This window comes from Falco naumanni, chromosome 10, assembly GCF_017639655.2.
Source record: "Falco naumanni isolate bFalNau1 chromosome 10, bFalNau1.pat, whole genome shotgun sequence".
In the NCBI taxonomy this organism is placed as follows: Eukaryota; Metazoa; Chordata; class Aves; order Falconiformes; family Falconidae; genus Falco; species Falco naumanni.
Genome location: NC_054063.1, coordinates 7,180,065 through 7,201,018, shown reverse-complemented (window position 1 = coordinate 7,201,018; position 20,954 = coordinate 7,180,065). Strand labels below are relative to the sequence as shown.

General features: G+C 43.4%; 1 protein-coding gene across 1 annotated transcript in view; it reads right to left on the bottom strand.

Annotated features, from left to right (window-relative positions):
• Positions 1–20,681, bottom strand: part of RRAS2 (RAS related 2) — a 45,901-nt gene extending 25,220 nt beyond the window's left edge. Inside the window, exon 1 of the mRNA XM_040608448.1 lies at positions 20,393–20,681. Within this exon, the coding sequence (XP_040464382.1) occupies positions 20,393–20,497 (105 nt within the window). The 5' untranslated portion in view covers positions 20,498–20,681. The remainder of the gene's footprint in view (positions 1–20,392) is intronic.
• Between the last annotated feature and the right edge of the window lie 273 nt (positions 20,682–20,954).

Here is a 20,954-nt window from a genome sequence, read left to right as displayed (position 1 = left end):
GACCTTCAACCATGGTTCCCCTGTTGCCTACACCACAATCAGTAGACCAGACAGTTCAAACTGCCAGCTACAAATTTTTAAAAACCCCATGTTAAATACTAACCAACTGCAAACCACCTTTAAATGTCCAGACACTTCAGGAAAGCTCACAGCATGTCACTAAGCCATGTCTCTTCCCCCAGCTCTAATTATATATATATACATATTTTAAGCTTGCTTATTTATATAAGTGCTAAACCAGGACTGAACCAAGACAGTGAAAGCTTCTTGAAGTTTTTATCATACCACTTGTTCTGTTAGAAAAGAAAGAGACACAGAATCATTAGGACATAGGTAATTACAAGCTGAGATTACTCTTTCAGAGCCAGTAACACAACTCATTTATACTGTGAGATCATTGTTGTTATAGATAGCAATACACTAGTTCCTGTCCTGTAATTTTTTCCTATTACCACAGTTAATCCCATGGAATTTTTGAACACCAGCTTGGACAATATCCAGCATGAAAACATTCAGCTTCATTAGCCAAGTCTGGAGCACTATTTTTCAAAGATTTATTGACTGATCATTAGAAGCTAATTATTTAGGAAAAAGCTATAAAATAGCACTTGTATCTAATAAGAACTATTGTGTCAGAAGATAAGCACAGTTCCAATAGCTTTATTTACGCAAATTATGTATTTATTCAACTCCAACCTTTTGGCCTGAGACTAGACTGTCTAGACTCATTTTGCAGACTACAAACAATTACTATAATCTTTTAAGTTTTGAAAGTGCCATAACCAGAAGTGCCAAGAATACTGAAATGACAGCCGTGTTATTTAGCCATCTATTTTCCTTAGCGAGGTTAATTACTACCAGTCTTCCTCCAAAATCTTTGCCCAAGTAAAATATACAAATATACAGTTTGAGACATGAAAATTTTAAATGCTAATGAAAGCATTTGTTACCTACCTACAAACTAAAGGACTACCTGAAAGTGTGTGAATCATTCAGGAGTGTCAACATATGAAGCTGCAGCACAACACAACTGTACTGGTCAGCGAGTGTTTTTTCCATGCGATCTGTACTTTCAGATTTGGTAGCTCCAGGCAGGGCTAGCACACAAGCTCCCACAGGACCAAGGAGAACAGAGCACCTACGTGCCAGTCACTCTTGAATCCAGCAATAAGCTCCATAACCTTAACGTCCCCTCTGCAAAGAAATTTTTCAAGAGATTGACATTTCAGCATCAGATTTTTAACTCTGATACATCAAAGGAGAAATACTCATAACCTTAAGTTTGGGATTTAGAGCCAAAAAACAGAAAGCTTTTTTGACTTGTCTCTAACCTAAGGCATCAGGTTAATCCACCTAATTGTGAGAGTGAGAAGGAGGGAAGGGGATCTCTTCCAAGGTAGGGCAGGCTGTGTAAGCCTTTTCAGTGTGTTCAGATCTTCCTGGCACACAAGCAGTCCCTTTGTTTTCTTTGATCACGCACAGCATTCGACAGATCAGATTCTGACAGAGCGGAAGAGGAAAAAAAAAAAAAAAGAAAAAGACTGGACTTTGTCATTGTCAACCAAACAGCACAGCAATGTGCTAAGTTACACTGCCCTTGAAGCAAGACAGAGAAATCCTACCCCATCGCAGCAGAGAGATACCGATGCAGATTTCAGTGATGCAGGCTGACCTGAAATCATGAGTGATGAGGCATGATGCTCATTGAAAAACACAAATATTTTAAATAGAGGCTAGTCTCACAAATGCAGACACCGCTGCTTCATAAGTAGTGGTTCAACTTAATACCACTATTTTCAAAAACTCCAGGTTTCTGTAAGAACAAGAGATTAGAAATCCAACATACAGAGTTCAAGGAACCTGCAGCATGGACTTGTGCAACTGAAACGAAGCTTCAGCTGGACAAACCACTTTGAAAGAGGCAATACCGAGTATTTTCTACCACGGATACCAGCAGAGTACAATGCTTTTCTTTCCAGCCTAATCAGTGCTTGCAGAGAAGTTTAAGACATGTCCTTGAAGAGTATCTTCATAGTCTCTCTTACTACCACCAGCAGCAGATTTCAAGATCAAAGGTTATTCCTCCTTCATGTCTGACAACACTGTAATTCAGACTGGTTTTCTCATCAAGCGCTAAGTTGCACTACAGTGCGTGAAGACTGTTTACAATAGGAAATGCAACATTTTGTTTCTGACCCTTCAGAAGCAAAGCCACATATACCGGGACTTTTACATGGGGAGACAGAGAGCTGAAATTCCTATAAGAAATACAGGAGGTAACACAGAAAGTTTTATCCTAAATAGAAATAAAAACAACAACCCAAACTACCACTCTTACAAATTACTGTTTCATGTTTTGTGTCACTGTCTCATCAAGTCAACCCAAACATACTGTCCTGCAGTAGCTCCAAGCCTCTATGTTTTATTTCTTTTTGAGGTCTGTTCCAATGCCTGTGTTACACTTACATCCACACCTCAGTGGCTCAAAGTTGATCAGAATCACTGAATTCACTTTTAAACCAGCAAATTTGCAGACTAACACCTGAAGTTTACGTCCAGCCTAACACTTTCTGTGCACCCGACTTGCAATCTATCCTTGCTTGTGCTTGGTTCAGGAGCATCAAACTGGGCAGCACCTATTTACCCGAATTGTTTTCGCAGTGCGCCCAAAGTCACTTCAGCATCAGAATCACACAACAAGCAAAGGGGAGATGCCTTCCTGGCACAGGGTGCACAGAGGGCCCACTCCTTTGTTCCACCAAGCGAGCAGCTGCACACAGGCACACCCCACCAGCGCTGCGGTCGTGGACCCGAATCATTTGCAACAGGAACATTTACTAGGGAGGCTGACAGAAGCAAGTTCCTGGGTGGCGTTATCCTCCCAGTTAAGGAAGGCTTTAAAAGCACAATATGACTGATAATTGTCACAACTTACCTATGGGGAAAGACTCCAATTCCAGGAACCAGAAACTGAGTGGTTTTATAGTTGCTAATCCTGACATGCGAGCAGGATTTCATAGTACAGTACTGGCTACAAGTGCTGTCTTGCTAAAGTTAGATTGGTGGCTGATGTACAGGGACAACGTAGAGATCCTAAAGCCCCAATAAGCACAACTCAAGTGCTCTTCAGTAGTTCCATAATTTTCAGCCTCAGCAACTTTAAAGGCAAAAGAGTAACAGTCAAATGGAAGCATGCTTATGTTTTCAAATTTTATTTAAAATGCTTTTGCCTTCAGTATTCAGTCTACGTATTTAAGCAAGCATCAATTTCCATCTAAAAAAAAATTTACCAGCAAAACATTTGCTTGTACTAAAACCTACCACAGTATTTCTTCCCCTTCGTCTCTGCACCTGCAGGTGTAGTACTACTCTTAGTCAGCATCACCCCAAATCACAGGGCAGGGAAACAAGCAGGAAACTCAAGAGAGCTCACTTTTTGGTTGGAATCATCATAGACAGTGTGGAATACAAAAAGATAGAGATAACCAACATAATACTTAACATCTATAGCATTAACAGTGTTAGATGAGTATTTGGCATGACCTTTGAGTTAGAGGACCTAAGCAGTTAAGCGCTAATCCCAGCCTTCACACTTTTAAGAGAATATATTATTTTAATAGCAAGGCCTGTTTTATCTCAGCAAGAATATAATTACCCCCAGACCAAGTGCTGTTATAACCAAGGCAAAAAGAAATTATACATATCCACCTCCTGTAAGGCACTGTCCGCATTAAATTAACCCCAGCGACACAGTATGCTAAAGACGAGCCTTAGCAGACTTATATTAAGATCTGCTTCACACCATCCAACACCACAAACTCCGGTTTTATGTGCAAATACTTACTTTCACATTATGAAAAGCCACATCTATTATGAACCACATCAAGAAACTGCAAGCAAACATTCAGCTGAGGTGCTACATAATCAACCACCACACACAGTCAACACATGTTTTTACATCATGGCCATTTATGGTAGCTGTAAAGAAGGCAAATGAAAGACTGGAGCAGTTTTACACAAAGCAGCATCACTTCCCATGCTGGAGCAGATTCTAAGTAACAGATAAAAACCCCATGATTTGCACTAAACAGTACATCCACAGGTAATCCCTCCTTGTTCAGGGAATTCACAGTTCAAGCCAGAAGCATTTGCTTGAGTCACATAGGCCTTAGGATCACTGAAAAGCAAGGTCTAGTATTTTCTTCCCCAACATCCTGTTTAGCGGTATGTTAGAGCAGGTTCCAGAATAGTTCTCTACCCAAAGTTTGTGAGCAACGTTCCTCCAAGGGGAAGGAGAGCTTAAAGATCAAACTGAGAGCAAACGCTGTATAGACAGTTTCATTCAGAAGCACACAAACAGCTAAAAGAAAACAGTACTTTGTTTCTTTGAAGAGCTGGATGCTCAGGCAAAACCTGAGCTCTCCAGCAAAGAGCTTTTCTCCTGAAATGATGGATGTTGCAATTCATTGTTTGAAGCACAAGTGCTCCAAATATTAACCCAGCCACGTATGCTGTGATAGCACAGCACCGAGGCAGCCATTCTCCACTCTTAGTTCTGTCATCTAAGGCTTGCAAACACAGCTTTGCTTAAGTAATCAGCTGGCAAGTTAATACTGCAAATAGGGCTTCAACATCAAAATGCTCTTCCTCCAGTAGAGCAGCCAACTCTCTGGAGACTATTAAATGAATCTCCAGAACTCAAGGCCATTGAGAGCACACAAACCCCCATCAGATCTAGAAATGCTCATCCTCCTTTTTGCATTCTTCCCTTGCTCCTTACCTAACCCTCATTAAAAACCCCAGGGGGACCACCTGCACTGCTGACACAAACCCTTCAAGAGGGTACCTCTAGTATTGTCTTTGCTGGTGTCCCAAAGCTTAGACTCTCCCCACCCAAAGGTCTTTCCTTTCTGTTAACTGCATCTTACTCTTCCACATGCTTCACTTTAGGGAAATGTCCCATACCAACTAGAAGAGGGTTGAAGCACCACCAGCTCACATACAACATAGCTCAATTCAGTTAAGCAAAATATTTCCCTCACCCTTTTGCAAATTTGTAACTTTCTATGCTTAAACACATTTCAGCCCAGTTTTCTGTTGGCACTGCTTTTCAAGGGGAGCACAGCTAAATCTTCAGAGCCACCCACATAAGTCCCCACAAATCTTCAAGGACACCTCTCCACCACATTTCACTTGAATAGATTCAATTACTCTCTCCTTCTCCTGCTACTCCTGTTCTGAATAAAACAGGATCTTGTATTTTAACAAAATTCCAAGTTTTAAGGGAAAATAAAAATGTAAAGCATTTGTTTCTCCTACATTGTACTCTGTTGACCAGTTCATCATCCCATGCTCAAGATTGGCAGGCTTTTGGATTTTTAGGCTCGTTGAAGATGTGACCTTAAAAACTAAGGGTTCAAATTCAGATACTTCAGTTTAGTAACAGCATATAGTCAAGATCTGCTTGGGGGGGTTTCCAGCAAGGTGATTTCCCTTCTGTCCCCTGTGTGCTCTCATTCTTACAAAGAATTTACATAAATTCTCAAATAAACTTGTTTTCTAAACTTACGAGCCACCATCAGCCTGCACAGAGCAGCCAGATCACATGATTTACTTCATTTGCATTAGAGGATACGTGCAGACTTCTCTATGTAGTATTCCTTTACAGACATCAGTTGAGGAGAAAAAGCACCACTAGCTGGAAAACACAGGTGCACATCCTGTGATGAATATAGGTCATGAAAAGCATCGGTAAACATTATTATCTAAACCACATACAAGTATGATCAAAGTGAAGAAGGGCAAGGGCTGATGAAAAATAACTACCATGCTAGTCGTATTTCTCCACTTAAGACAACTTGGTTCCATTAACTGCTGCTCACTCTCTCTGATTTTATGTTTACTAATTTGTAACAAATCTTTAATAACATGGGTTACCTTCCTTAGGACAGATTCTATGAACAGCCACTGCCACAAAACGACTCTGTAGTATTTTCATTATTAAGGTATTTTGCCATTCAAGAAAAAGGTACTTACACCAATATTCTTAGAGCAGTTAGCAAGCTCAAAAGAGGATACTAGTACAAACCTACACAGGCTAGCAGAGACTTACAAGGAAGATTTTTTGTTTATCATCTTAACAACACAAATTAAAAAACTTACACTATCAAATGCTATAAAAATGCCAAAAACTTACACAATCAGCTACACTATGGTAGTTTACAGTCTTTCAACTTGACGGGTCCCATAAGATTTTCCAGAAGGGAAAGCCATTACTCCTGAGATGTAACCTTGCTGCTCTTAGTTACCTTTTGGACCACTCCCGAGCAATCCATCCGTTCCTCACCTCATTTCTTGAGGCCATAATCCAAGCAGCAGCTAACGCTATTGTGCAGAAGGTAGAGCCCCAGAAGAATTAGCTATCCCACGCAAGGTGCAAGAAGGCAACCTAGGAGTTTCTGCAGCATGAGATAGAACACTTATGAAATCCCCACACACAAACACCAGAAAAAAAAAAAATTCAAGTTCTCTCTCCAAACAAGTTCACATTGATAGAAGTCTGAGCAGCTGCGTAAGTTACCTGAGCTCAACTCACAACATGTACAGCAGTGCAAATCCATTGCATGCCACAGCCTTCTAGTACTGTAACAAGGTTAGCAGCACTTGAAAAAGTGGCTTTATCATACATCTAGTAGGGAAGACAGCTTAAAACATCTCGTCCTAAAGGAAAGAACTCTGTCACCTAAAAGCACTCATTTTCATCAAGAAAATCACCTATATAGCAATCCCTAAATTCAAACTCTAATGTGCAGTATTCTTCCCTGGTCTGACAGGCACACACACTAAACTATGATTATAAGTAGAGAACATGATTATTTCATTGCTTTCTTGAGCAAAGAACTTATGCAAACGTTTTGTTTAAAGATATAGAGGTAGCAGTGCAGCAAATGCCATCTCAAAACGTGTGAGCAGTGTGCAGAGACCTTCAATTTGTTTGCTTTCAGAAGAAGGTTTCAGAGTGCACGGTGTTTGATCAGAGGGGTTTTTTGTTGGTTTTTTTTTTTTTAAAAAAAAACACAACCTACTGCTATTTCCGCTCCCATATTCTAGCGAGTAGTGATCTTGTGGTAAAGGCATTCAGTGAAGAGAAAACAGAGTGTGGAATGCACAGGCAGCCAGCGTTCTGCACCGAAACCACAGGAAAGCACATTAGTTTCTCTCGTTTTTATAGATTAGAAACAGGTTCTTCAACTTCATCATACTTAGAATAATGGACTATTCAGTGTTACTCAGTTTTCCAGTAATCATAGGTGAAGCCTCCAGACAGCTCAAATCACCGTATCTTCTCGCTGGTTAATTCGTACCTAGCGAAGTGTGAATGTACCCCTGAACACAGCGTTACCACCACACAGCTCAGCCAGCTTTTAACACGCAGCAAAGCTAGTATTATTTACAAACACAGGCTGGATACTACCAATTAAAGTTGTTTCTCTTTTGAGCTTTCTTCCAGCATTAGAAAGTGGTTTAATTTAAATGGTAAGTCCTCCAGACTCATTTCCTGTGCATGTGTTGAAAGCAACCTTTCATAATGACCGGCACTCAGAACCGATCAGATGGGCCCTATGTATTACAAACTTGTTGAACAGAATCAAGACCACACTAGCACATTGTTGGTTTTGATTTTTTGGTTTGGGGGTTTGTTTTGGTGTTTTCTTTTTTTTTTTTTTCTTTTTTTTTTTTTTAATAAGAAAGCAAGCAGAGTTACAACAAAGCATTCTTCAAAAATGCTTTGGCACCAACAGCCTACATGCTTCAAGTTTAGGAAATGATTGCCAGACCCTGAAGGTAAGACATAAAACCAAGTCTAGGGATATCTTCCTATGAATCGCTGCTAGAAGAGCAAGCAGCCGCTGGTTTGCAACAGCGCACACTCCAGAGCACTAGTGTGGAAGCTGACGACAAGCCTGTGCTCCAACTCAGAGGTGTTCAGTCAGCACTAACAGAACTAGCACACGCAGGGTTTTACCCAGGAGAATCAAGTAATGCAGGTCCCTTCTACCAACTACGCTTCATGTATTTTTCCAGATTTAGGAGAGACCAGAGGTATCATAATCCATTTGAGGAAGAAGCTGGAAAAAGATAAATACCTAGCTGAATAGCATTAGGCAATCACAGCAGCATCTCGTAACAGCTACCAGCACTGGGGAAAAGCTGAGACACTTAAAAATTAAAAAAAATCTCAGGCTACTCAACTGACATGGAAGCACTCACATACAAAACAGCTAGCTGAACTACATGTACTGCAGGAAACTTAAGTTTAACAAACTGTTCAGCTGCTAGAAAAACTCAGCCTCAATTATCTAGTCTGAAGCAAGCAGCTCCAGCTTAAATTATTCATCTTCTGCAACCACACTGAAACAAATTCTTCCAGATCACCACCTTCCCTCACGCAGGGAGGCAGCCAGCGCCTTTTTCAGGAGATCACATCAAGAGATGCAGGGCTTTTGTTTATTTTCTTCAGAATATTTGTAAATTGAAGAAATGCACAGAATACAGAATTTCAAGGTGCAATTTTAGCTCTTAAACTAGAAAAATCCCAAACTCTTAGACCTGGAGCAAAATCCCTAACTCTGTGGGATTTTAAAAGCCCCAGCCAGAGTTCCACCGAACAGATACCCAGTCAGCATCGATCAGATTATTTTCAAATTCGCTCAAAGAGAACAATTCTATTATCGGTTTATTTTTGGGGGGAGAAGATTTCTGGTGTGTCAGTCGAAATATTCAAGTCCTCCCACAAAGCAAGTCAAAGCAGCCATGGAGGAGGGGAAGCCACTATTAAAAATGTGTGGAATGTAACGTACTTGGAAGAAGGCAGATAATATTAGGACAAGGAAGCCTTCTACTTCCGATCTAAGGCTATTTTCCCAAACAGTCCCACCAACACAGATACTGGGTATTTTCAAATTTACAAATATTAGTGAATTTCATCCTTTGTAGACTATACAAAACTAAAAATCAGTTGCACAGATAAAAAAATATCAAACCCTTTGGTTACCTGATACATGCTCTATCTATTTGCATGGGTGCAAAAACTTCTAGATAGCAAAAGGAAAAAAAGTGTCTTCACTTCAAAAGCTGAGCTTTGAAGTGACTTTTTTTAAATTCAAAGAAGTTGAGAAGTATGCATCAATACATTTGAGCGTACCTTTCCAGCAAGACAGAAACAAAGCACAAACTCTGTAGGAGACAATAAGTTTTCTATAGTTAGATTCATGCCACAGACACAGGTATTCAGAAGTTTTTCAGATTTTAAATACCCTTGTTAAAAGTTTAAGAATGTTTCCTCACACAAAGCGATGCTCTCAGAACTAGTAGCTACCTAAGATGATCAAAGAGCTAACCCACTGACAGGCAGCAAACTAACTTTCAGCCTCAGCGGTCTCAGAGATGCACAACACCTACTGTAGCTAGACCAGTCAGAAGACCACAATAACTTGAAGTCTCAGAGCTGCCTTGACATTTCCAGCTGAACCTGAAAGAAATCAAACCTCTTGCTCCGTTAGCTGGTCTGACACAGTCTGAAGTCAGAGAGAATTCTGCTGTCTGGTAAGAGGGTGTTCAACTGGACTTGCTCATCACTATTACACACAGGAGGCATTTTGCAACTCTTCTTGTGTTTGCTCTACATGGTAAAAGCAACCACTCTGAAGTCTCATTCTCCACCTTGAGCAGAGCTGGAACAGGTCAGCTTCCCCCCTGCTGCTCCAGGCTTTGCACAGCTGTACACATGTCATCTTCAGTGGTTAACCTGCTGCAGAAGCTGCTGCCCATACCACCCCTCCTCCCCTCCCTCTGCCTGCACACAGCTCTCAGCATCACTGTGTTGGTCCACATCAGCTACAGAGATTTTTACTTGGGGCTTTGTGATCCTTTTTACAGCATCATCCCCTATGGCTGAAGCGATTTAACTGAGCAAGTTATGAGCAGCGTAACTGCTAGAAGCAGAAGCATCTTAAATTACCTTTACTGCTGAAGACCTGTTTTCATGTAACATTTAGAGCTAAAATCATGCTCGGGAAGTTACAGTGAGCAACCCAATTCCCTTCTGATGTTTCCTTGGATGATTCTGCAGTGCCTCCAGATGATTAATCCTCCCGTTATCCAGGTACGGCACACAGCTTAAACATTCAGTTATTGCAGCAATCAAACAAGATGAGAGCTTTAAGGTTTTTCTGTACCTCAGCGCTTGCTAGTATTACCTGTACAACATAAAATAATATCCTACCAAAAGCATGAGAAGCAGTTAAACAACACAAGGATTGTACAGCAGTTTAGCACACACTTTCCCCTTTGTTTATGGGAAGAGGCTTCTGGCTGTGAAAGAGCTAGAAGCACAAGCATCTGACCCAAAGCTAAGCTGTCAACAGCACTGTCGGTTGGTGACAGCCTGTTCAGAGCCAGCATTAAAAGCAGCAAGGCAGGATATTCAAAGTGGTCCATCCACTAGATGCCACAGGCAGAACACTTCTAGAAACAAAAAATAGCACCCAGATCAACACACCCCATCACACACCTTACCTCTACAGAGACAGAAGAAAGACATCTCCAGTTTAAAACTTCTCATTTAAATACCCTCAGACAGTAAGGCAAGACACATTTGGTTTAACTCAAAGAGTTTTTTACCTTGCTCAGATGCTAAGAACAATTTTGGCCTCACATGTTTATTTTGAAACTTGAGGGTCTGGAAATTGTTTATCATGGCACACAATCTACCAACAAAGTTTTCAGAATTGCCTGCAGCACTGTGGGAGAGCTGCCGAGTTCAGGAGGATATCTGCTCCACCCATGATACTTGGAGACCCCAAAGCTGGATCTCAAGTTGAGGACTCTCAGCAGGGCGAGAACCCCGTTCACAGGAAGGAGGAACACCAGTTAAAGGAAACTCAAAGATGGGAAATCAATATGATACAGCATGCATATTTGCATCTTTGAAATCTCAGTCAGGACATCTAGTCAAGATTCAGATTAACATTGTCTGGGGCGAGGCAGGAGAATAAGATGCAAGGGCAAGGATAGCATGTTTCTGGAGGACTTCAAAGACAAACTCCTAAGAAAAAATCCTAAGCAGCAACCGGAATTGCAAGACAGTTAAAATACACTCATACTTAAGTTCATTATAATGCTGGGTAGTACAAAGCCACAATCCCTTTAAATACATCACTATTACTTACTTTATTAGGTTTTGCTAATGAAAACCTCTTAGTGTGAGCTAGTAGAAGAAAACGTAAACGTTTTTTAACAGGGTCTTTCTCTCAAGTAGTAGAGTTAGTAGCACATACACAAGTATATTATCAACAACCACTTTTTACACATGATTATAAAGGACCTTCATAAAAAGAGAGGAACACAGGAAAACTATTAGGAGTACACAGTTTAGCAACAGTCTACCTCAAGCAGTACATATTACTGCAATCCCACTTACTTTCCTTACACAGAGTTAAGTCTAATAACAGAAGAAATTTAGCAGATCTCTTTCCTACCCAAGGATGCCGGATTTTCCATGCAGATTTACCACTGGCATCATACCATTTCATGGTCTATTTGCCACATAAGCAGCAAAATATTCAGATGTGCTTGCAGGTTTATAGATTTATATCTGCTTAAGTGAGGAATGCTGAAGATGCTCTGTGATATGAGCTGAGCAAGTTAGCTTTGTCAGAAAAACTCAAAACGGTAACTGCAGTCATTTTAGAATTTCTCCTTTTTCTAGCAAATGTAACTAATGACTTAACATTATATCACTAGAGTTATGGAATACTCAGAACAAACAAATGATTTGATTTTAAGTTGTACAGAAGCTCAAGTTTATTTTCTGGCTTAAAAGACCCAAGGGAATTGACACACACGATAGTTATGAATATGTGTACCTATGGTTAATCTGCCGAGAAATAAAGCTTCTCATAGGTCTTCTGCATAAAGATATTTGTGAAATACTTTGGTTATTAGTGTTACTTTTTGGGTTTTTTTGCTTGAACTGTAGCATTTTTATGTGTCAGTGCCAACATCTAGTTAATTATTAATGCACACTGGTCCCAGCAGCTAGTACTTCATGCTATCTTTAATAGTGCCCTTCTGCATACATTCCTACCATCTGAACTCACTGCTATCTAGATTCACCAGAAACTACAGTTCACTTTCTGGATGCAGCTGAGAAGCTGGTGCAGGTCTGGTTAAACAAGCACGACTGCCAGATGAAGCTGTTTGCAGAGCTGCACGGCGAACCAGACAGAGTAACCGATCCCGGGTAAAAACATTCTCTGGTTATTTTTAACTCTGATCACTTGTGGAGTTTCAGTGAACTAGATGGAGTAAACAGCCACAGCAGTAAACTGCTGTGGCAGCTTGGGGACTGCTGAGCATTTTTCCTTACTGGTAGTACTAGCTTATCAAATTAAACCTTCCATTACAGCAAAGCCCTGTTTCTTCAGGCTTAAAAGAATCAAAACCTTTTCCTAGCCTTGTGCCTCCTCACCGGTTGTCCCTTCTGAAAAGGAAACAAACCAACAACCAGCCTTCACATTCAAGGCTCTTCTGTTTCTCCAGCAGCACTAGCATGCTGCTCCAACCTGCGACAGCTTCAGCACAGTCCTCAGCCACGGACAGAGCCCTCACTTTCCATCCTGGTTTTGGGAAGTTTTCCAGAGACGCCTTCTCCTCTACAGTCTGTTGTGAGCTTTTGTGTGAGCACATCTGTACTCCACAAAAATTCACCACAGAACTTACCCATCCAACAGGATCTCCACCTGTAAGTAAAGCTTTCAGCAGTTCCCCACACAACCAGAGATGTGCACTACAGTCTTCCTCCCTAACCCCATCCCGCTCAGGCTGGAGGTTCAGCATATACCTTAGGACAGCTAAAGAGCAAGTTCTCCAACCTTTCCCTTTCCAGCAGCAGATAAGGATCCCTGACCTCACTTTGAGGACAGGCAGCCTTGCAAATAATGCCCTTTTAAGTCGCAAGATCAAGCACTTCAATACATGACTTTGTTCAACTTAACCATGAAGAACCCATGCCCAGCATTCCAGCCAGCCCTCATAAAAGGAGCCTAATAAAAAGCAATCAATCTATATATTTTTTTTAAAAAAAGGAAGTAATTTTAACCTCATGGAAGTTCCACCTAGAGGCAGTGCTGCTTATCAGGCAGTTTACACATTGGGATGTGACCAGCTTAAGTATATGCATTGTGTGTCATCATCAGAGATTAAGTAAAAAAGGCAAACAGATTAAGTAAATATCCTTTTTGTCTGCCACCTACTTCAAGTAATTAAGTTATAAAGAAAGGAAAGAAAGACTGGAAAGAAGTATTTTCTTTTGTGTTACCTGTTCCCACGAGCACATTACAGGCTATCCTAGACCCAAGCTGCAGCCACACTTAAGCCACAAGACAGAACATAACAATGGCAAATAGCAAAAGGCAAAAGAGCCAAGAAAAAAAAAAAGGTTGTTCACAATCACAGGGCATCTCATTCTTTACTAAGAGAGATACAGTTCAAGACAAATAGGAAGGGTTTCACTCACTACTCTGAAATAGTTCACCTAGGATCCAACTCAACTCTGTAGTAACAGGCTACCACTACTATCTGTCAACATTTCAAAACAAACCTCCAGCAACTTTGCAAGGCAAACCATTCGCCATGCAAACATCGCCTACCAGTATTATTTACAATATAGCTTTTCAATTCAAAAAATACCATTCACTCTATGCCTTCTGATAAAAGTTTGTCTTGGTTGATCAAAGTTCTATCCAGACATCTTTGGACATGTTATATGCAAAGCAACAGGGAAGAGTTTAAAAAAAAGGCAATTACAGGCTTGATTTCAGTTTTAATTCTGATTTAACTTCCTGAAATAAAACACATTTATAATTACAGTATATAAGTGCTGCCTTTACCTGGATGTTACTTTTTCCTTTAACAGTGTTTATGGCCACAGCTGAAAACAAGACTAGCAAACCAGGGCAGGTAAGCCACCTGAATCATCAGAACCAACGGACAAGTCTTCTGCTTGTGTCATACCAGCCTAGACCTAAAGAGCGACCAATTTAGGAAGGTCTGCAAAAAACCCAGCCTCCTACCAGCTAGCCAGAAGACTGCTAAATTTCACTTCATGAAGCTGATATTTATCTTCAGGTACATCAAGGAGCTCAGTCACAACATTTTCAGTGCCGGTAATGCTTTCGGCAAATGCAGACAGGTTGCATAATGTATACAAACATGAGCCATTCATGTTCTTCAAAATTCTCTGAACACAAGGGCTCTACTTATAAGAGCCACGCTCTACCACCACTACTGAATACTGGAATTCAGAGCTTCAGCCGAAACCAGAAGCAGAAGCCCTTCCCTCTAGCATGGGAAGGAGGAACAGGGCTACGGGCCAGCGGCTCCTATTCATCCCCAAGAGTGCATAGGGCACGCCGGCCAGTAATCCGGGAAGCTGTGCCAGTACTCCTTGTGCAAGTGGCAGTAGAAGTTAACCTGATAACCAAAAGGTACGTCAATATTTACTTGCTATATAAGCAACTGCTGCTACAAGTTAACACACAGAAAGGTGCTTTCCGACTGCAGTATGGTTTAAAATTATCCCAAAGAAATCTCACTTTGGGAAGGGACTGTACATTCTTCAAAACCGGAATGAGGAGTATCTCACAATTTAAGCACCAGTCCAAATCTATGCTGGTTTTTGAACCCAGCTCAGTTCTATCTACCCTGTATATACACAGTAATATACAGCATCCCTGCTGGCTAAGGTACACTGCAGTACACCATCACCAGGTATACCACAACACCGACATGCAAACCAATGCTTCCTTCTTGCCTGCAAGTTAAGCCTGAAGTCATCTGCTACATTTCCCAGGCTGTAGAATTAAAAGTAACAGAGCAAGACAAACCTTTTGTTTGGTAGCAGTGCCCTAGGAAGCAAGGAACCGAGCAGTTCAAGTTTTACAAGAAGTGCAACAAGCAGCACTTACTATTCCAGGTGACTGTATCACAACTGTTTTGCTCTGATTAGGATTTTTATTTCCCACCTTTAACCTCAACAGATGCCAACCATCAGTTGCTCACTCTCTTGAACAGTTTTTTGTCACCTTGCGTTACGCTGTACTGCTTACCGTAAGAAGGCCCCACGCTTTATCAAAATGTAAGCATACCAGTCCCAGCGTAGCCCTGCATGAATCTGCAGCCTGGAATTCATGGCATTTTATTCCTTTGATTTTTCTTATGCGCCTACTTGAAGAACATTTTTCCGACGGTCAGCAACGGTTAGTCAGAATACCTAGGAACTGCAGAGGGATTTGCACACTCCACAAGTCTAGCATACAAAAGTGGTACACTTAAGACATCAGGGTCTGTCAAACATCCAGCATGCCAGCTCAAACACCAGCTGCCTTTTCAGTTGTTGCTTTTCAATCTGCTTCACTACTGTTTTAGGGCTTTACCATAAAATTCCAAACAAGCTATTTTCTTGCCCAACAGCTATATCAGAGATAAAAGGTACTTTGAGATAACCCACCTTTAGCTTTATTTCTAGTTAATGAGAACTAACAGTCTCGTGAAAGTAGCAGCTTGGAAAAGAAAAAGGGCAAAAAAAAGTCTGAACAGCTGCTCACCACCCATCTTCAAGCTATATATGCTTGCTTTCAGACTAGTGTCTGATATTAACATTAAAGCATCAACAAGTCAACAAATCTACATCCAACTAATTTTATTTACTAGTTAGCAGAACAGTAAGCTCAGCTCCAATCAGAAATTGTTACTGAGATTTTAAAAGCAGTAGGGAAAATATTTTATCTTACAAATTTGGCAGTAAGAATTAAGCTTGTAAACACAGCACGAAATCAGTAAACTAGGAAAAAAACGCCAAACACTAAACCCCTAGACACATTTTATATTAGATTGTTTTATCAGTTTCAGACATGCACATGCATTACCATAGTTAACATGAAGCTGATTGACAAACTAAGCTCGACTCAGCCACACTGAGTTACATCCAGTCAATACCATCTCAGGTTCTAGTGACATTTATTAACTGAAACATTCTTGTAAGTCACCAAAGTCTACTCAGTATGCAAAAATACACCTGTCATTGTCACAAAAGCAGCACTATAGCTTTATGAAAAGGAAAAACAGTATGACAAATTTTAACAATTCTGATCAAACACATCCACTATTTTGCAGTGCAGATTTGAAAAAATAAAACTTTAGTTGCTTTCTTGCTGTATACTGCTAAAACTAGCTATACGTTGTTCAGTTTAACTAAAAAAAAAAAAAAGCATGAAGTAAACGGCAACTGCAGGGTACAAAAAACTGCAGAGGGTGATTAGGTATTTGCTAGGCTGTACTCCCTTTGAGCAAGGAAACCTGAATATTACAAAGGGCTGAGTTAGAAGGGAATGTGGGGTATTTTGTGACAGACCTCTGCATGACAGCTGGAGAAAAGCTATTGTGGCAACAGCTGTGTGCTCTGCACAGCTCATACTCCCAAATACCTCAGCCTGCTAAGAGGCCAGTTAACTGGCTGCAATGCATTTTAGAAGTTTTCTGCCTCTTGGGATGCGAGCATGATGGATTATTCGTGTATGTCTTAAATAAGAGCAGGCACGCTCAGTTCTGTCACTTAGAGTTTTACAAAATACCGTGGTGTAATGCTGAACTACCATTCACGGCTGCTTTCCTAAAGTTTCTAGCTGCAACGGATCTCATCAACTCCCCTCCGCAATCAGAATGTCTTCACTTCCTGTCTTAACAGTGCACCCTCTCAACAGCAGTAAGTTCATTTATCATATCCTGATTTAAAGGAAATTTTATTTCCAGGATGAAATCCTGGTCCACCAAAAGCAGTATTGAGCTGTGTTTATCTCCCCAGAGGAAGAATTTTGAGGAGTACACCAATCATCTAACCACTGAAAGCTTTGATCTGCTAATTCGTACTCTGAAGTTTCTCCAAGTTGTTAGGTGAACTTCTAAAAGGTGAACCCAAGATCACAAGCAATCTTACACAAGTGACCAGTTACATCTCATGTACCATTCCTACTGCACTGCGCTAATTTAGCACAACGATGCTGGATCCAGTCTGTGAAAGAGCTTTCATTGTATGACAGAAGTTTGCTCACTCAGCTTCCTTACAAAAACGTTGTTGTTTCAGCTCATATTGTGGCACAACAATCTTCAGGAACTGATACTCCGGCACATGGTACAGCACGCACAGGAGCGCTTTACGTGCTGATCACTACCATAACAAGTCCAATCTCATCCATGACTACTCTTGTAAGAATGAATGCTCTCCGTTTCCCCACCAACACCTAAACAAGGCTGGAAAGGATGCGCTGTGCGCAAATCCCAGAAAGCTGGCAAAAGAAAGAAGACAAACTGGTTCTTCTTACATCCTCAGTTCCTCATGTTTGCATTTATTTCATCTGAAATGAAGGAAGAGTCTTCCCATTTTCAAATATGAATCCCTCTTCATCTTTCAAAGACAGAACAGAAATCACAGCACATGCTTCCCCATATTATCCTATCACAACAGTCTTGTTTACTGGAAAATAATCAGCAGCACTGAAGGAAAAGCAAGAATAACTGTACTTGAGTACTGATTCACTGAAAACTAAAGAGAGGATTAAAGGAAAGCAAGACCAAGTGTGCAAATGTTTGCAAGTATCAGTAAGAATAAACTTTCCTTTCCAAGCTTCAAAACTGAGTTGGCAACAGCCACATTTTAATCACAAGCAATAAAGAAGCAAAAAGAGAACGGAAATCCTTCACTGACATCAATATTTGTCATGTGGCAAGAGTTAGTACTGATCCATGTTTTAGTGGAAGCAACTACAAGCTTGTCACTTAATCCTAAGAAATTCCAAAAATGAAGCATGTGACTTGCTTGTAATCAATTTTAAAACAATCTGGAGCAGTTCCTATGCAGTCTTAAGATAAATACAACGTATTTAGCAATACACTTGCTGTACAGAAACTACACAAATGGTTGCATGGCATCACACACACTTGATAACATCACAGCTTTAAAAGCTCAGGAAGATACTGTGATATATAAATAACAGACCAAGCCTCCTCTCCTATTGTCTGTAACTGCACAGCAAGCATGGAAAGGAATAAAAAAATTACCTCTTTTCTACAGTACCCAAGGTTCTTCTCAGAAGGTCTTTATTTCCCAGCTATTTTTTTTTTTTAGGTTGAATTTTCTGCTAAACATCACTTTGTGATAGCAAGATTTCACCTCAAGATAAAGCAGCTGAAAGGGCAAAAAGCTGTAGATAACTTAATGCAAAGTGACAATAAGCTGTTTTGAAAAATTCACCCTCAACATGTCAGCTTAACACGACAGTGCTGTTCCCTCAACACTCTTTCACAATGAACTATTTCTTTTTCTGCTAGTAATTGGAAGAGATCCTTATACGTGACAAAGCAGACACAGGTTCCTCTTTTGCGGGTATCTGCTGGAATACAGGCATTAGTCACAGCACTTGAGCCAAAACTTTTACTTCTATAGGGGTGTAACTCAAGCTTTTAGTTTAAAGAACTAATTTCTACCAGCACTCAAATACTGAGGTTATCCAGTACTTGGCAGAACCTTACTGCTATTAAAATAAATGGATGTACCAAGTCATCAAGCATGAACTTCACTTTTTTGTTTTCCCTTCCTCGTATCTTTAATAAAAATTACAGCTCTGTTGGGGTTTTTCTTGTGATGTTAAAATTATCCAAAAGCCTATAACATCACCAGGGACTCCAATAATCCATTCAGCAACATCTCCCAAGACAGAAGCATCTCAGAACCGAAGCTGTGTCCAGATGCACATGCCAGTGTCACAACCAGTTTAGATGCCCACAAAAAGACACGGGCAATGCCATCTAAAGCAACAGTACTGTGTTTGAGTGAATGACACTGTAAGCCAGCTTCAGCCAACCACAGCAATTATTTCTGTATACAAGCAATGAGGAATTCAATCGACAGACTGAGAGGACTGCAGTTATTCTAGCCCCAATCACCTTCAAACAGGCCAGTGAGTCAGGATCTTGTTCGCATCTGGCCAGCCACCTACACGCCCCACAAACAAGGCACCTGTACCACATGTATTTCTGTCCCGTCTCAAATGCCCTGCTCAAGCTAATTTATAAAGAACTAATTCTCGAGTGTCACAATGTCCTGTACGATAGTGGATCTTCCAAGCACTCTGTTATCCAGTCCTTAGCCAGAATCTGAAAGCGTCATCTTCTATGTTGTTACTCACTCCATGCTGCAGAGCTTAAATTCTCAACAGAATACTGCAGCTAAGGAACACATGGATGTGAGTGTTAGCGAAGAACACCTGAAGTGAGGAAACAGCCCATTTGCTATCAGATCACCTGTTCTAACAGCCCGAGAGCATCATCGCCGCCAGCACGGCGGGGGCAGGTCAGGCTGAGCTCTCACCCTGGCCTCTTCCCGGCAGAACCGGAGCCCCAGCAAACCAGCCGCTCTCTCCCGATTTGGAGTCGGCAGCACCAGCAAGCCGAAGGCCACGAGTTGTCTCCTCCTTCTACCACGGACAGGCGGTGGATGGCCAAGGCTCCCACAGCGCCGGCAGGAACGCTCGAAGCAACAGGGCGGGAGGGGAAAGTCACCGGAGGGGCCCGGCCGGGCGGCGCGGGGGGCGCCTGACGGGCCGCTGCGCGCTGCCTGCGCGTACGTGTGCGCCCACATGTGCCTGCCCCGACACGGGCTTTGCGGAAAGCCAGCAGGGAAGAACTTCCACGGCCTCGGAGCTGGAGCACCGACAGCCGGAGCCGAGGGGGCGGCGGGCCCAGCCAGCCGCCTGCCCCTCTCCCCTCAGAACCGCGGCAGCCCCGGCCCCGCGCTGCGCCGCCGGCTCGGCCCCGGGGCGGCTATTACGGGGCCGCCCGCCGGCACTGCCGCTTCCCGGGCGGAGCGCGGGGCCGGACCCGCCCGCGGAACCGGGAGGCCGCCGGTCCCAGCGCCTCGGCGCCCCCGGCCGCCCGCTCGCGGCCCCGGCGCTCCGCAACCCCGCCCCGGCGGCGCCGGCCGCCAGAGCCGCGCGGCGCAGGGCCCCGGCTGAGGGGCCCGGGGGCGGCGGCCGCCGCTTCCCGCCCTCCAGAACCTTCCCGGGGGGCTCGCGCCGCGCCCCGACCGCCGCCCCGGGCCCCTCAAGGTCACGCCGCTGCCCCGCTCCCCTGCCCGGCGAGCCCCGCCGCCTCCGGGAGCTGCCGCCCGCCGCGCCTGCCCCGACCCCCCCCGCGCTGCGCGCCGGGCAGCGCCCAGGCCCCGGCCGGGCGGAGCGGCTGCCCCCCCACCCCCCCCTCGGGCGCCGCGGCCCCTCACCTGGATGAACTGGATGGTGAGCGCCGACTTGCCCACGCCGCCGCCGCCCACCACCACCAGCCGGTACTTCTCCTGCCCCGGGCCGTCCCTGCAGCCCGCGGCCATGGGGGAGCCGAGCCGAGCAGAGCCGATCGCGGCAGCGCCGCCGTGTCCAGGAACGGGTCCGGGTCCTCGATCTCTGCCGCCGCCCCTCTCCGCCCGCTCCCTCTGGGTGAGCAGCCGCAGGCCCCGCCGCCCCTACGCTCCGCCGAGTAGCGCCGCCGGCAGCGCCCCGCCGCGCGGTGCAGGAGGGAGGGAGCGCCCGCCCCCGCAGCCAGGGCGCCGCGGCTACAAATGGCCGCCAGGGGCGGGGCCGGGCCGGCCGTATGCTAATGTTAGGGCGGAGCCTGTCCACCCCGCCCCGCCACTTCAGAGGGCAGCGCGGCCCGGCCCGGCCGTTCTGGGGGCAGCGGGCAGGGCGCCGGGCGGGAGGCGGCGGCGGGCAGCGGGGTCCCGCTCCTCGGCACCACAGCCCTTTGTTTGTAACGGGCGGGTTGGGGCAGCCCCTGGGCCGGCCCTTTCC